Source organism: Callorhinus ursinus, unplaced genomic scaffold, assembly GCF_003265705.2.
Source record: "Callorhinus ursinus isolate GAN/ISIS: 27379988/994484 unplaced genomic scaffold, GSC_fseal_2.0 scaffold26, whole genome shotgun sequence".
NCBI lineage: Eukaryota > Metazoa > Chordata > Mammalia > Carnivora > Otariidae > Callorhinus > Callorhinus ursinus.
This window is the reverse complement of record NW_027397088.1, coordinates 19,368,329-19,383,070: the sequence shown is the minus strand read 5'-3', so window position 1 is coordinate 19,383,070 and position 14,742 is coordinate 19,368,329. Positions and strand designations below refer to the sequence as shown.

The 14,742-nt window shown below is 44.2% G+C and overlaps 1 protein-coding gene across 2 annotated transcripts; it reads right to left on the bottom strand.

Annotated features, from left to right (window-relative positions):
- Window positions 1-5,679: 5,679 nt before the first annotated feature.
- ID4 (inhibitor of DNA binding 4) lies at window positions 5,680-14,675 on the bottom strand. Of its 2 annotated transcripts, none has more exons than XM_073877626.1 (3): window positions 13,788-14,675; window positions 13,325-13,383; window positions 5,680-5,938 (listed from the first exon to the last, which is right to left on the bottom strand). In XM_073877626.1, exons 1-2 carry the CDS (start codon window positions 14,226-14,228, stop codon window positions 13,339-13,341), a joined length of 486 nt encoding a protein of 161 aa, XP_073733727.1. In that variant the 5' UTR covers window positions 14,229-14,675; the 3' UTR covers window positions 5,680-5,938; window positions 13,325-13,338. The 2 variants fall into 2 exon arrangements, with proteins under 2 accessions (XP_073733727.1, XP_025746868.1); XM_025891083.2 differs by lacking the exon at window positions 5,680-5,938 and adding an exon at window positions 11,497-12,762.
- Between the last annotated feature and the right edge of the window lie 67 nt (window positions 14,676-14,742).

Below are 14,742 nucleotides of genomic sequence, written 5' to 3'. Positions count from 1 at the left end.
TTCAGGGACTGAAAAGACCAGCCCGGAGGGGGCACTGGTCTGGGTGATAAATTTGGTTAAGACAGGAAAATGAAAAAACCCAAAACACAACAGCCTGTCTTGTAACTCACATTCGGCTTTGTTGTTGTGGGAAATGGGTTTTGCTTTGGCCCCTAGAAGAACACCAGCAGAGAGACTGTATTCATTAGGGGTGGGGAGGTTGAAGTACTATTCTAACAGCTCCAGACTAGCCTTTGCTGGACATCAGAACACTGGGCCAGAAGATTCCACCTGCCCCAGGGCAGGGAGAAGAGGCTCCTTCAGGCAGCGGACCCTGTTTACAAGTGCAGTGTGCCCTAAAATTCAAAAGAGGGCAGCAGATAACTGAAACAGCTTGTCGCACCAGGAAGGCGTGCAACCTGAGGAACGTCAGCAGGAAAATTTGCTGCTCTATCAAAATTCGTGTCATGCAAGGGTTAGCCATGCCAGAAATGTTTCCAGCACCGTGTGCTTAATGTAAAAGCAGATATTTGATTAATGGAATCTGATGAGCTTTGGTGCTGGTGAGGGCAAGCGTAGGCCTAGTGCCCACCTCAGCAGCCTCTGTCACGGATTTAGGGCTGTAAAAATCTGTAATGGCAATGTCCGGAGGTCAGGGCCCCAGCAAGAGAGAAATGGCCACGCCCTGTGAGGTGGAGAGACCACCTGTGTGCTTGGTGCTTTGCTGTCAGTGCTTTTCCTGATTCTCTGAAATGAGCAGGACCCTCCCCACACAAGTATGTGCAGTCACTTCCGACCTGGTAAATTCCGCAGAGTGTGAGACTTGCAGGAGGTGGGAGAAGGCGATTTTCTTTGACATTGCTAGGGCTTCCGGAAGACAGAAAGTTTGTCATAGGGAGGACAGGCCCACTCTGGACCCCAGTCTGGAGATCGGGATTTCGGAGAGGCTTGGGGCACATGGAATGGAAAAGAGGAGAAAATTGCTGAAGGGGAAGAGGGCTGAAGTTCTCAGTTGAAATCATAGTCTTCAACCCAATCCTGCAGAATGAAAGTAGTAGGATTTCGTCCCTGGGATCACGCAGTGGACTGCTTTATGATCCTATTTCCTAAAAAAAGAGGGGTGATCCGGTGTCGACCCCAAACACAGCTTCACAGAGAAGTTCTCCTGTGTCTTTTGGCAGGGAGTAACAGTGAACAAAAAGGAAATCTTATTTTTAAAATAAACCCTGAAATGAGATTGCAAGGCTTCTGAGATCTACGAGAGTCTTCTTTTATTTGACCTGGTTTTAAGTAATTATTTCCACCCTTGTTTTTTTTTTTTTTTAAAGCGTTTAAAAACCATTTCAATCTACCAAGAGGGTACCAAGCTGTATCAGGAATCTGGAAGATGTTGCCTCTGAAAAGTTGAACTCTGTTTATTTTTAGCATGTTTGTGATTTCTAGAAAGAATTGAAGATTTTTTTTTTTTACTCCATCAACAAGTTAGACTGCTCAAACTGTGAAGAGTTTCCATTAAGACTTGAGAAAATGCACATTATCTTTTTTTTCACCTAAAAATTAACAGCTGGATGCACATCTGATGCCAAACAAAGGGTTTCTGAGAAACATGCCCTAAAACTTTGGGCTGATTTAATATTAAACAATTACTACGGAGCTGAGAAAATCAGCCCCTTTATAGATGCTGGTGAACAGAGGATTCTCTTTATATGTATAATAATAAAAACCAGACGTGGCAAGATGCACAGGTCTGCAGTGATTGTGTATTTCTTTGTATTCCCTAAAATAAATGAGGCAGGAGGTGATTTTTTACTGGTGTTTCCCATGTCATGAATTTAGAAATACTGCAAATCGACGAACAAATTGAGAAGGTCCCCAGTGTCCTGCAGGAGCACTAAGGACTTATGGGGCTTTTGTAGGTATCCTTGGAGCCTGCTTGTAGAATAGTCTAGAATGATCATGAGACCCTTCACCTGAAAATAACTCTAGATGAAAAGATGCATTTCTCTTTTCTAGAGCGTCATCTCTAGAGCTTAAAAAAAAAAAAAAGTTTTGTTCTCTTAGGAATATAGCCCTCTTGGGAATGACCTCAGTCCTCAAATTACAAATGCAAAAAAACAAAAGGCTGTGTTTACAGATTTTTAAAAGAGGAAACTGATCTGCAAGAAAGAAAAAAAACACAAAATACATGCGTCAGGATAAATGGGAGCCTGATAATATAAATAACTGTATTCTCAATTGAACTTAATAAAGTTAGGGAGACAATTTGGAAGACCTGAGTTTTGCTGGCAGCTCTGTCCCCACCTCAGGTCTTCTTACAAAAGGCACATTTTTACATTTCTGAGCCTCGGTTTCCTTAGCAGTAAAATGAGGGTATTTGATTTCACTTCAAAATTCTTATTTTATGATTCACTGAAGTGTTGCAGTTGACAACAACAAACTCCCAAACATTGGTCTCTCTACCTGGTAGAATTCATCTTGGCTTTATTGGCGGCGGAGCATAGCTACCAGAAATTATGTTAAACATACATTATAAAGGGCATACTTTGCTAACCCATGCAGAAATGCACAGATTTTATGCTCTTTTCAACCTTAGTCTGTCTTGCACATACAACTTGGTATGCTGTGTACTGTGCCGTGTGTGATGTCTTTGGTTCAAAATTGTTTCTCTCCTGGGAGAGTATTATGAGGATCCCGGATTACTTAGCCCTGAGTATGGGAGTAGGTAGGGTTCCTCCCCTAACCCCATCCTCAGCATCTGTCTCCATCCTGCAGCACTTAGCTATGCATCAGAACACAGACCAAAAAGCAAACAAGCATTGCACCTGACCATGTTAACAGCAAAATCAACAGCTATCAAGGCCCCCTGTTTTAATTTCCCATAATCATCTATTTTCTTCTGCCTTCTGGCCCCTGCAGTTCCTTCTTGCTCCTCAGACTCCCATCTTCCCTCAAACCCTTCTACTTCTATTAACATTTATGTCATTTATGTCTTCTGCAGGCAGAGTACCTCTGGTTTATTCTAGAGAGAAACAAATGACACAGAGCGTTGAAAATCGGGGTCTCCCAGACATGGTGCATTTATGGAATTCTTTGTCCTCCACACTGAGGACCCAGGTGCACGTACACCCCCTGCTCCTCCATCCTTGTGGACCCCATTCTCATACCCTTAGAGGGAACCCATATATTTAGGTCTTACAAGATGAGTAGGGGCAGGAATGAGTAAAGGAACTAAATAAGAATGAATGGCTCCCAGACCTCCCACTGCATTAAGAGCTTTGCATGCATGATTCGCATAAAGACTCCTATTGCTAAGTATTGTGACCTGTTACAAAAGAAAGTTTAAATAAGGCTCAGAGAGGCAAAGTACCTTCCCCAAGGGCACACAGTAAGAGGCAGAGCTCAGAATCGAATTCCACAGATTTACTGATGTTTCCTTTTCCAGAGTTCTTATTCAGTTTCTGAAGAACTGAAGCTATTCTTTCCACTCCTTTTAAATTCACAAAAACCATATCCAGTTTTACCAAGGAGAAAACTATTATATGAAATTAAGGCACAGTTGTACTCTATCCCAATTTTACACACTCATGGTATTTTAACATTTGATAAGCACTAAGGAGGACAGTTCAAAAGCAGGCACAATAGTTGGTGCAAGACCAGACTATTTTTCTACACAATGTTATAGGTCATCCTTTAGGATCATATGATACACTGGGGGAAATGAATTATTTTTTTCTGAATTTGTTTATCCGGAAGACTCTCTCTCTCTCTCTCTCTCTCTCTCTCTCTCTCTCTCTCTCTCTTTTTAAGATTTTATTTATTTATTTGACAGAGAGAGACACAGTGAGAGAGGGAACATAAGCAGGGGGAGTGGGAGAGGGAGAAGCAGGCTTCCCGCTGAGCAGGGAGCCCGATGTGGGGCTCGATCCCAGGACCCTGGGACCATGACCTGAGCCGAAGGCAGACCCTTAACAACTAAGCCACCCAGGCGCCCCTCCATTAAAACAACCATTAAAATAATATTGCTCAGGGTGGCTTAGTCGGTTAAGCATCTGCCTTCGGCTCAGGTCATGAACCCAGGGTCCTGGGATCGAGTCCCACATCGGGCTCCCTGCTCAGCGGGGAGTCTGCTTCTCCCTCTCATCTGCCCGCCACTCCCCCTGCTTGTGCTCTCTATCAAATAAATAAATAAAATCTTTAAAAAATAAGTAAAATAAAATAAAACAATATTGCTCATGGCTGCCTGCGCAGGCAGACCTTCTCCAGACATTTTCGAGGCCATCACATAGATGTAATGAGAGGACGTAATGATTTAGAAGGACATAAAAGAGGGTAGAAAACATCCCCCTTCTTTTACGCCTTTCTTTAGAAAATTTAAGGTTTCGCATGATAGGTACAGCCAAGGTTATGATGAATATTTTGACTCAAAGAAAGACTGGACTGAGAGGATGGAGGACTCAGCATCTTGATGGCAGACAAGTCTCAGGGACCACGCCACTGTCTCGTGTTTCAAGCAGCTCCCTCCTAGGCATCCCCTACCAGTACCAACTTCCTTTCTCCCACTGGATATTTTTGCCATAACCTTCTGTTGATATTATATTGACCTCTCCTCTTCACTTGATCAGAGCTCCTGCAACATTGGAAAGCGATGTCAAAAAGCAGGAGAAATACACCACGTGTGGCCTAACAACAGCAGTCCAAGCCTCTGTAACATCGGATTATCTTACAACACTGTTTCTCAAAGTGCGGTTCCTGGGAGACTCGCCTCAGATTTGCCAGGAAAAAGCTAAAATGCAGATGCTTGCATCCTACCCTCCACCTGATCAATCAGAATCTCAGTGGTAAGAGGAGAGGGATGGGTGGAAGTCAGGAATAGAAAATTTAAAAAAAATCTCTTGAGATAATGGTTATATATCTCTAAATTATAATCAGTGTTACATAAAATATTTTCATCTATGTTACTTTCATTGTCTTTCAGGAGCCCTCTGTGTGTTCGGTAATTATTAATACACAGCCATTTTAGGGATGAGGCCATGGGAACTTGGAGAAGTGACTTGCCTGGGTGGAGACAGCAGACTGTGGAGCTCGGAGCCCGTCCCCACTTGGCACTGCCTCCTTAGACCGCGGGGGGCTCTGCTCACACAGATGCAGGAGAATAACACAGGGTTGAAATTCTTTCATGCTTTTGGTGCCGGATCTAAACATTCATCACCAGACCCAAAGTCAAAGTCACATAGATTTTCTCCTATGTTTTCCTTTAGAAGTTTTACACTTTAGGAATTTACATTTGGGTCTAAGATCCATTCTGAGTCAATCTTTTTGAAAGGTTCAAGGTCTTGGTCAAAGTTCAGATTTTGCATGTGGACGTCTAATCATTCCAGCATCTTCTGTAGAAAAGACGATCCCTTCTCCATGGAATGGCCTGACCTCCTTTGTCAACACGCTTTGAAATACTTGATACTTGTTATAAAAGTACATTACCAGGGCTCCTGGGGGGCGCAATCAGTGAAGAGTCTGCCTTCGGCTCAGGTCAGGATCTCTAGGTCCTGGGATGGAGTGCTGCGTCGGGCTCCCAGCTTAGCAGGGAATCTGCTTCTCCCTTTGCCCTCCCCCCCATGCCCGTGTGCACGTGCGCGCACTCTCTCTCTCTCAAGTAAATAAATAAAGTCTAAAAAAATAAAAAGTACATTACCTCTGGTTTTTTTTTTTTATTTTATTTTAAAAGGCAGCCAGATTGGTGCTATATTTAATGGTTACTTGCTTAAGATTTGAACCCCAGCTTCTTAGGACAGAACATGAGGCAAGTTGTAGATTAGAATATAGACTAAGATGAACCACCTAAGTAAGAGAAAACTGGAATAGAATCCATCCATACTGAGTTTGTGGCTGTGGATTAGAGAGAGAGAAATCGGGTTCTAGGTCTGACTCCACCACTCCACCTTTCAGGCTTCTGTCTTCTTCCCTGGAAAATGAGATACATGTTAACCAGATGTATTCCAGGTGACTAATCATCCGATTCTACTTCCAGGGCCCCAGAACATGGGAGTGGAAATGAAACTTTCATCCCTAGAAGATTTTCCCATTCGTGCGGCAAGCCTCCGCCCTTTCAGAACGGACTCATGAGGATTCATTGCATTTACTGTGGCTGATCTATCCCATGCCTCTTCCCTGGGCTAAGAGAACAGAGACCTAAGGCACATCTGCAGAGACCTGATCATACAATCTTCCTGACTGCCCCCTGCCCGCTGCTTCCACTGCAGACCCATCCCAGCCTATACCCATGCAGTCATCCCTCCTTGCCCTGTGTTTTCATCTCTGGCGCTGAGGGGTCTTTGTTGACTCACCCCAACGTGGGTCAGTCATATTTCTTTCTTCAGGATACAGGATCGCTCTGCCTCTCTCCTCTCCTTCTCAGTCTCTCCTTCCAACTCTCTTGGCCCGAGGCTGACCACACTCCCTCATGCTCAAGAACACACAGCTTATCTATTTTTCATGTTTAAGGCAGCCAAAGCCTTTTAAAAGATAATGAAAACCCCTCAACCGCAATTTTGAGTTGCAAAGAATTTGCTAGATTTGCTGGCGCAGAGAATTACAGGAATGTTCTTCTGGTACTTTGTGGTCTGGAATTCCTGGAGGGTCAGGGATCTACAGGGAACACAGACATGTGAAAATAATTACACTATAGTGTGTGTGTGGGGGGGTGGCTGTTTTGGGGTGAGGAAGAGAAGCATCATATAATTTTTGCAGAAATGGTGACAGTCGAAGGATGGTGAGGAGTTTAACAGCAACCCAGACTGAGAATGGGGGCTCAAGGGATCCAGGCAGGGGTAACACCATTTGCAAAGGAAGGGAAGCATGAAAGAGCACATCATTTTGGAAGTGGACAGATTAACCCTTATCCAGATGGTCAAGTTAGCTGGTTTGGCTGGCTGGGCAGGTACCCCTTCCCCAAGCCCCCATTCCATGTTCCATGTATATCCTTCCTAAGTCTGCTCTCTTCTTAACTCTCAGGAAATCAATCTTACACTGTCAAGACTAGGGAGATAAGCATGCTTTGCTGTGTAGCACGTACAGGAGAAAATCTTAGTTATGGCGGAGGCATAGAAGGTGTGCTTGAGGACAGCCAGAAGTGGAGGAGAGAAAGGACAGCTGGGCATGACATTGGAAGATCCTTACACCCAGAGCCTGGGGCAGAAAGAGGACCTTGCTTAGCCCCAGGTTCTTTTTGCATCTTATGGTGCAGCTCCAAGGAGGAGGCCACGTGCCAGGTGTGACTGCAGGGATCTGAAGGAAGCATGGGGCTTGCTGTTGCTCATCCAGCATTGGCAGTGACTTCTGGGAACTTAATAGGCTGGCACTTTGGTCTTGAACTTCATAGCCTCCAGAACGGTGAGAAATAAATATTTGTTGTTTAAGCCACTAGGTTTATGGCTGACTGAGACAATAAGGAATGTGGAAAGAGTGGCAGGTTTTGGGGGGACACCATAAAAGCTTGTTTCAAGTCTACTGTGCTTCAGATGTAGAGAGGACCAGAAGGGAGTTAGATGTAATGGTCGGAAGCTCAGCTGAGACTCGGTGTAGATAAAAGGCCAAGAAGGAATAACCGAGGGCACTCCCAAGAGACTCCCTTTGGGGGACAATCTTTATTCAGGTCTACAAATACTTTGCCAGGCCCCGGTTAGGCCCTGAAAGACAGGCAAATAAGAATTCCACAGAGCCTTCTACTTCAAGGAGTCTACCTAGTTTTAACTCAGGTTCGACATCTATGAAAAGTGTTTCTAAGAATTCTTGCTGAAATAAGGTGTCAAATTCATGTCTACAACTTTAGGTCTGTTTCCTGGGCTTTCTGTGATTTGGACATAGAGGTACGTCCCTCTTTTTTTGTCTTCTTTTTTTCTTCAGATTACTTATGAATTTCAACCAAATTCTAGGATATTATAAACATGACATTTGATTTACTTGTTATTTACTGTCCTGCTTTATGCTTAAACATAATAGGATTGACTTATAGCTGTCCAAAAAAATGGGGAGTGTATTTTTATGGAACTCTTCAATCTTAGGAATTAAAGTGGAGAGAAAATGGATGAAAGTTAACAAGGTTTACTTATTTTTTTAAAGTGCAACTCCTTTTTGAAATACATTTTTCTGTATGTTCATTAACTATTTTTAGGTAAACACACACACAGATATAAACCCAACTACAGTCTCTCAATTGACTGCCACAGTTTATGGAAGAAATAGTAAATATTTAAGAAAATGCTTAAAATATTTAAGAAAATATTGTAAAAATTTAAGCAAATATTTAAATAAAATTTAAGAAACGTTCTAAAATATGAATTTTCAGGAGAACTGTATGTGGGCTCCAATATTTCCATTGGAAATTAAACTTTGCAATAAGGGAAAGTTTCACAATGTGAACTTAATACACATACTTAAAGTGCTAATATACACTTTATATCATAAAAAATTGAGAAACCTTAATTTAAAGCAAATAAAGGTGTTTAGTTTCACCAGGAATTTATCTATTTTGCCATTGCTTATGGAATTAATCTCTTAGAAAATTCCTTTCTAAAGTATGAGATTTCTTATTAGGAAAAAAATTCAGAATCAAGTGGATTGGCATAGAAAATTGGTCTTACATCTCTTTAACATTTTAAGCTCAATTTTTCTTTAGTTACATTTTAGCTACTCAAATACGGGTAACACGTTTTGTTCTTCTTTCCACAGAAACTGGTGTGTTTACTTTTATGGACTCAGAGGGGCTTTTCAAATTAACTTCAAATTTTTACAGCCCTTTTTTTCATATCCTGTGTGTGAATGTACTGTGGAGACTTATGAATGATGGAACTGCCTTCAGTAGCCTACTAGAGAATTGCTTTGCTTAGGTGAATGTAGAAAACCTTTTGCAGTGTGGCTCAGGCCTGAGTTTTAGCACCTAGAGCAAGCCAGGATACGAAGGCACTTAAACACGACACACACTTTTAAAAATTCATTGAAAATTTGAGAGCATTATCAATGAAGTAGGTATGACTGCAGTTTGTCTCCCTTGAACAAATTAGTTCTCTTTTGAAGTATCGACTGGGTCAATGCTCAAGGTAGAACTAGGTAACATTACAATCCTAACACATTTTGGGCAATGGTTCTTCTAATTAATATAATTAATATTTTATCAAAACATCATGGGTCATAATTGAAAGAAATCATCTGGGTCTGGTGAATGCCTACTGAGGGCAGCCCTGTTAAGATGAACTCAGAGGTGTGTAGATTAATTTCCTGGACTTGCAAAGCAGGAAAGGGAAGGTTTTCCTTCCTTATAAGCCTGGAGGGTTTGGTGTTTGGCCCTGTTGAGACCCAAGGGCTATCTGGGCTGATTAACATATATGTAATTAAAGTGCACCAGCTAGAAAGGCAGAATCAGTTTTATTTGGCTCTGTACTACTATGAATTTCTTTCTCTCTATGTTATTTACCTTCTGTGTACGTGTGCTTGTGGGAGGGGGTCTAGTTTCCCTGGACATCCTCCTGCTACCTTGTTTAGGATTATTGCTTCCTATCCTGGCAGACGGCAAAGAGTAGACAAGCTTTGCCTGGCATTCAAACTAGATTTTTCTTTCCATTCATATCACCATTTTTAAGCCACATTTTTCATCACAGGGTAAGAAACACTGTAAATAATTGAGGTGATCCATCAAGAGACCCATTCTTGATAATGAAAAATTGCATAACTCAGTAGAAGTCAATTAAAAACCACAAACTTCAGACCTCTTTGCTCAGTGAAGATTTATTTTTAAAGGAGGCATTTAATACGATAGATTATGGGGGTCAAAATTTTTTAAAGTTCTAAAACTTCAGTTAGAACTTGACAATCAACATAAGATTTATACAGTATCATAGTATAATAGTTCTTTGAAACTAAAAGGTTTTTTTTTCACTCCTTTAACATGAAACGTCTGAGATGTACAGGATTTTATAACCGAATTAGAAATGACATCCCACTGTGGGATACCTTTATTTTTTTCCTTTGAAGTTTTTAAATGCTTCATACTCTCTGCTTGTCCCTATACAATGAAAAGTAGGTAAACTAAGAGAGAAGGCAGGACATCTCATCTGTTAAACCAAAGGTCTGAATAATTAGGACATAATAAATGACTCGAAATGTTTTTTGTTGTCTGGTTGCTTGGTTAGGTCACAGACAATACAATAGAATGTAGTATCTTATACAACTTTATATAATTAAAAAAAAATGGCAGTGTCTTTAGAGATACCCAAACTATGCAAGTGTCCAAGGGGAAAATGCCAAGTCTCTGAAAGGCAATATCCTTAACACTTTTCTTTCCTTTCAGTGTTTTTTCATGCCCCAAATCTAAAATTAACTAAGGAGCAACATCAATCTGCAGAAACAAAAATATTTAACCATTTGTTTTAAGGTCCGTCACCTCCCACTATATATTTAAACTGTACCTAACAGCTTAGGTAGGATTTGACAGTCAGGCCTGGTGGATGCCTAAGTCCAACCAACAGTACATATGTGACTTGCTTCCTACTGAAATTAAACTAGCAAGGAAAAAGAAGGAATTGTCCCCTTTATTTAATAATAAAGAACGCTATCGTTCGAAATCTTCAGATTTGGAATTCCGGCAGTGTTTTTCTGTTTTCCTCTTGATGTATGATGAGAATGAATAATATCAAAAATAAAAATAAGCCTCATCTAAACAAGCAGTCCTTTGACTTTATAAGGCTCAACACCAAATATATCAAATTCTAAAAATACCAAAGACCAGTGAAATGTCAAAGCTGGGAGGATAGCATGCTGGGGATAGGACAGATTCTTAAGCCTTTTGATTTACTGGAACCTACTAGTATTAACTTTATTATGTTCATAGTTGCCACTTAAGTGGACTTACTAGGGACCACGAGATTTCATATTCATATAAATATTTGACTCTGACCTCATAAAAAGTCCCTTGGGTCTATAATACTTTTATTCTTGTATAATCGGAAACAAATCCTTTCCTTTTAAAAATCAAACAGACCACGTTACACACACAGTTGACTAACTATTTACAAAGCACCCAATTAAATCCTACTTAATTCTCTCTCACTCTAAAAATTCCATCTAACTGGTGTGCAAAGTACTGATCACATTAAGTGCATAATGTTCAAGGCCCTGATGGTCCTATCCAACCTAGAAAATATTTACTTCGTTAAAGAGAAAAGAAAATCTTAAAAAATAAGTAAAGGGTTTTGAAGAAACGAGACCAGAAATCACAGTACAAGACAGATAAATCTACTTTAATATTCACATGTAAAAGTTACACATCACAAGAGATTGGACAGTAGTTTAGCAGTAACTAACATAGCTATAGTGAAAATCATTTTTATAAAAAAATAATCTAGATGCGGTCATCAGAATTTTTGGTCTACTTAAGTTAATGTTTGAAGATCGACTTTTATCCCTGCTTGAAGGATTTGCCATTATGCCTTGTTTTTTTCTCCCACTGTTGCCTATTAATATTCTTTGGAGGAAAGAAAGCAGAAAGTGTTCATTTCCAAGAGTTTGTCCTTTGGTAGCAAGCAGAGAACATTTTTCATTTCTATGATTTAAATAATCTGTACAGACATGAAACGTAGCGACATTAAGCTTTAGTGTAAAATGAAGAATGATAAGCATTATTTTTAACTTTCATAAAACAGCAGATTTCATAAACTCCTTAAGGATCCAAGCATTTCCCCATCCCATATGCAAAACCATTCAGAATCCATTTTGACCTCAGTTAAAAAACAAAAAAGCAAACACTTACTCTTTATATATTACACTATCAAACTCTGTACTTAAAAACTGATAAAGTATATTTCTAACATGTATGCTTCAAATACAAAGATTTCAATCTAGGTTAAAGAAAACACATTTGAATGGACTCAGAACAAGTTTATTTTGTGATTAAACATCTCATGCAGTCATGCAGGACTACTAGCTACAACTATTACTTCCGAGTCTACACGACACTGGATAAAACAAAAACAAATTAAAAGCTAGGCCTAACAGAAAAGACATTCAAGATATCAAGAGCTCTGCAATGGAGCTGAAAAATAATTTTCCAAAAGAAATATTCCCATAGATTAAAAAAACACACACATAATATTTACAAAAAAATATTTAATTAAAAATATCTTATAATTACAGTAGTCTATTAAAGCATATACTTTCTCACACTTATAGAACATCTCTATATGTACATGGTATGAAATGTCACTCAGTTATCTATACAATATGTAACATTCTTGCAGGGAAAAGAAAGTTCCCTGCCCCGTTATAATCATCTATTTTAAACAATAGATGTCAAAAAAAATATCTACAATGCTCTTTTATATTAGTAAAGCTTCAAAACGAAAATTGAGCTCCTTGGTCACAAAGTAGGCTTCTAAAGTTGATTTACTCTTGATCTTCTATTTATCAGTCCTGTCACACTTAAGCTTAAAAGTTTAACTGCACCTCCAAAAACACAGAAATGTACATTTCACAGCGGTTATAAATGAAGAGACAAAAGAGAATACATATGCAGAATGTTTATGAACGTGCAAAAAAAAAAGGATGAAAGTTGTATTTTTCTTTTCCCTCTCTCTCTCTCTCTCTCTCTCTCTCTCTCTCGGAATGACGAATGAATCGTTTCTAGAATTTGCTGATTTTTTTTTTTCCCCTCCTTTCCTCGGGTGGCTTTTTCTCTAACTTCTGCTCTTTCCCCCTCCCTTTCTAGTGCTCCTGGCTCCGGCTCAGGCGGCCGCACACCTGTGGAAGAGGAATGAATAGAGGGGGTGTGTGAACCTTCCCGCTGCAGACTAACTGGCGCCACCGACCAAACTCAAGACATGCTTGATCAACAACCCAAAACAAACCACCAGGTCAGACAACACCCGCAGCCCGCGGCCGGCCAGGAGACCGGCAGGCAGCTGCTGGCCCCCGGGAAGCCCAGATTGGGGATCCACTCCCAGGCCCTGCCCGCATCCCACTTTGTGGGCGTCAGACGGCGTGGGGGTGGGGGTGCGCATCGGGCAGTTTCCACGCCCGCGAGGTTGCCCTCCCTCTGCGGGGAGGAAGGCAGTTAGAGCCCGCTGGTCGTGGGAGAGGCACGGGGGTGGCGTGGCGGAGACGACGGGCACAGGAGCTGCTGACCCGTCTCCATTTAGAGTGAACCCCCCATTACCAAAGCGCAGTACGGTGGCACGGACGGGGGTTGTCCCCCTCATTGGGATTTGCCCTCAGAAATGCTTAGGGGCACAGAACGCTGCGGTGCCTGGCACCGGAAGCCCCTGCGGACAGGCGTCACTGGAGGAGGGAAACGCGCGCTCACCTGGACAGCGCGGCTCAGCGGCACAGAATGCTGTCGCCCTGCTTGTTCACCGCGCCGGCCTGGAACAGCAACGGAACACCAAGGCAAAGGTTAGCAGGCACAAACGTCGCACTCGGCACGGCCCTGGATTCGTTCTCGGAAACCAGGCAGGCGCGCCGGCACCCCCACCCCCGCCTGCAGCCCTGGGGGGACTCCCCCAACCCCACCCCAGGCGCAGGCTGGACTTGACAGCCCAGGATGCGCAGATCCCCAGTCCCGCCCGGCGCGTTCACCCGGACCTGCGCTCGCCGCGCGGAGCCCGCCGCTGGTGGCCCCGGGCGCCGGGAGGAGGAGGGGAGGGGTGCTGTCATTTCCCCGCCGCCCCTGCCCGCTGGAAGGAGAGCGCCCGCGTCCGGCTCCCCCCGCCACCGCCCTCCCGGCCCCCCGCCGCGCCCGCCCCGGGCCGGCGTCTGGCCTCTCTCACCGGGTCGGTGTTGAGCGCCGTGAGCGGGGTCCGCGGCGGCGCTGCCGGACAGGTCCCGGCTGGGTGGTGCGGTGGCGCCGGCGGTGGCGGCTGCCTCAGCAGAGCCGGGTGCGTCTCCAGCGCCAGCTGCAGGTCCAGGATGTAGTCGATAACGTGCTGCAGGATCTCCACTTTGCTGACTTTCTTGTTGGGCGGGATGGTGGGCACCAGCCTCCGCAGGCGGCTGTAGCAGTCGTTCATATCGCACTGCAGGCACAGCGCCGGCTCGTCGGCCGCCGCCTCCGCCGCCTTGCAGCGCGCTGCCGCCGCCGCGGCCGCCGCGGCCGCCGAGCCACCCAGGCTGTGGCCGTGCTCGGCCAGGCAGCGCAGAGCCAGCTCCCCACCGCCGCAGCCCGACGGCGCCTTGCGGCCGGAGGGGCGCACCGGGCTCACCGCCTTCATCGCGCGCGCCCTGCGCCCTGCGCGAGCGGACCCGCTGGGGCGAGCGAGGGAGGCAGGCAAGCTCCGGGCCCCCGCCCGCGGCCGGCTCCGCTCCCCTTGCCTTCGCGCCCGGCGCGCTCGGTCCGCGCTCGGGGCACCGCGAAGCTCCCGGCGATCCCGCGCCCAAGAATTGACGGCAGGGTCGCTCCGGGTTTTGCGAGGGGATCTCTGCTCAGTGGGCGACACTCGGCCGGGACCAAAAGGCAAGAAAAATCAAGAGCAGCGGAGGAAAGCAGCCCACCGAGTTCCCTCGTCACTCCCTTCGGAGCTCTGACTACAGCCCGGCCGCTGCTGCTATCGCCGCTACCGCCGCCGCCGCGCTCCCCTACCCGGAGGCTTCCCCACCGCCACACACACTCGCAAGCGCACCTCCTCTACGCTCTCGCCCCGCCAGCCGCGCAGCTGTATTTATAGAGCCGCGCGCCCCGGGGGCGGGACCAGCACGCTGGCGGGGTCGCCGCGCGAGCCGAGCGGA

Coding starts and splice junctions, on each gene's coding strand:
- ID4 (XM_073877626.1), bottom strand. CDS start 14,228: ATGAAGGCGGTGAGCCCGGTGCGCCCCTCCGGCCGCAAGGCGCCGTCG. Junction 13,384..13,787: donor CGGCGCTCAACACCGACCCG/GTGAGAGAGGCC, acceptor TTGCTGTTCCAG/GCCGGCGCGGTGAACAAGCA.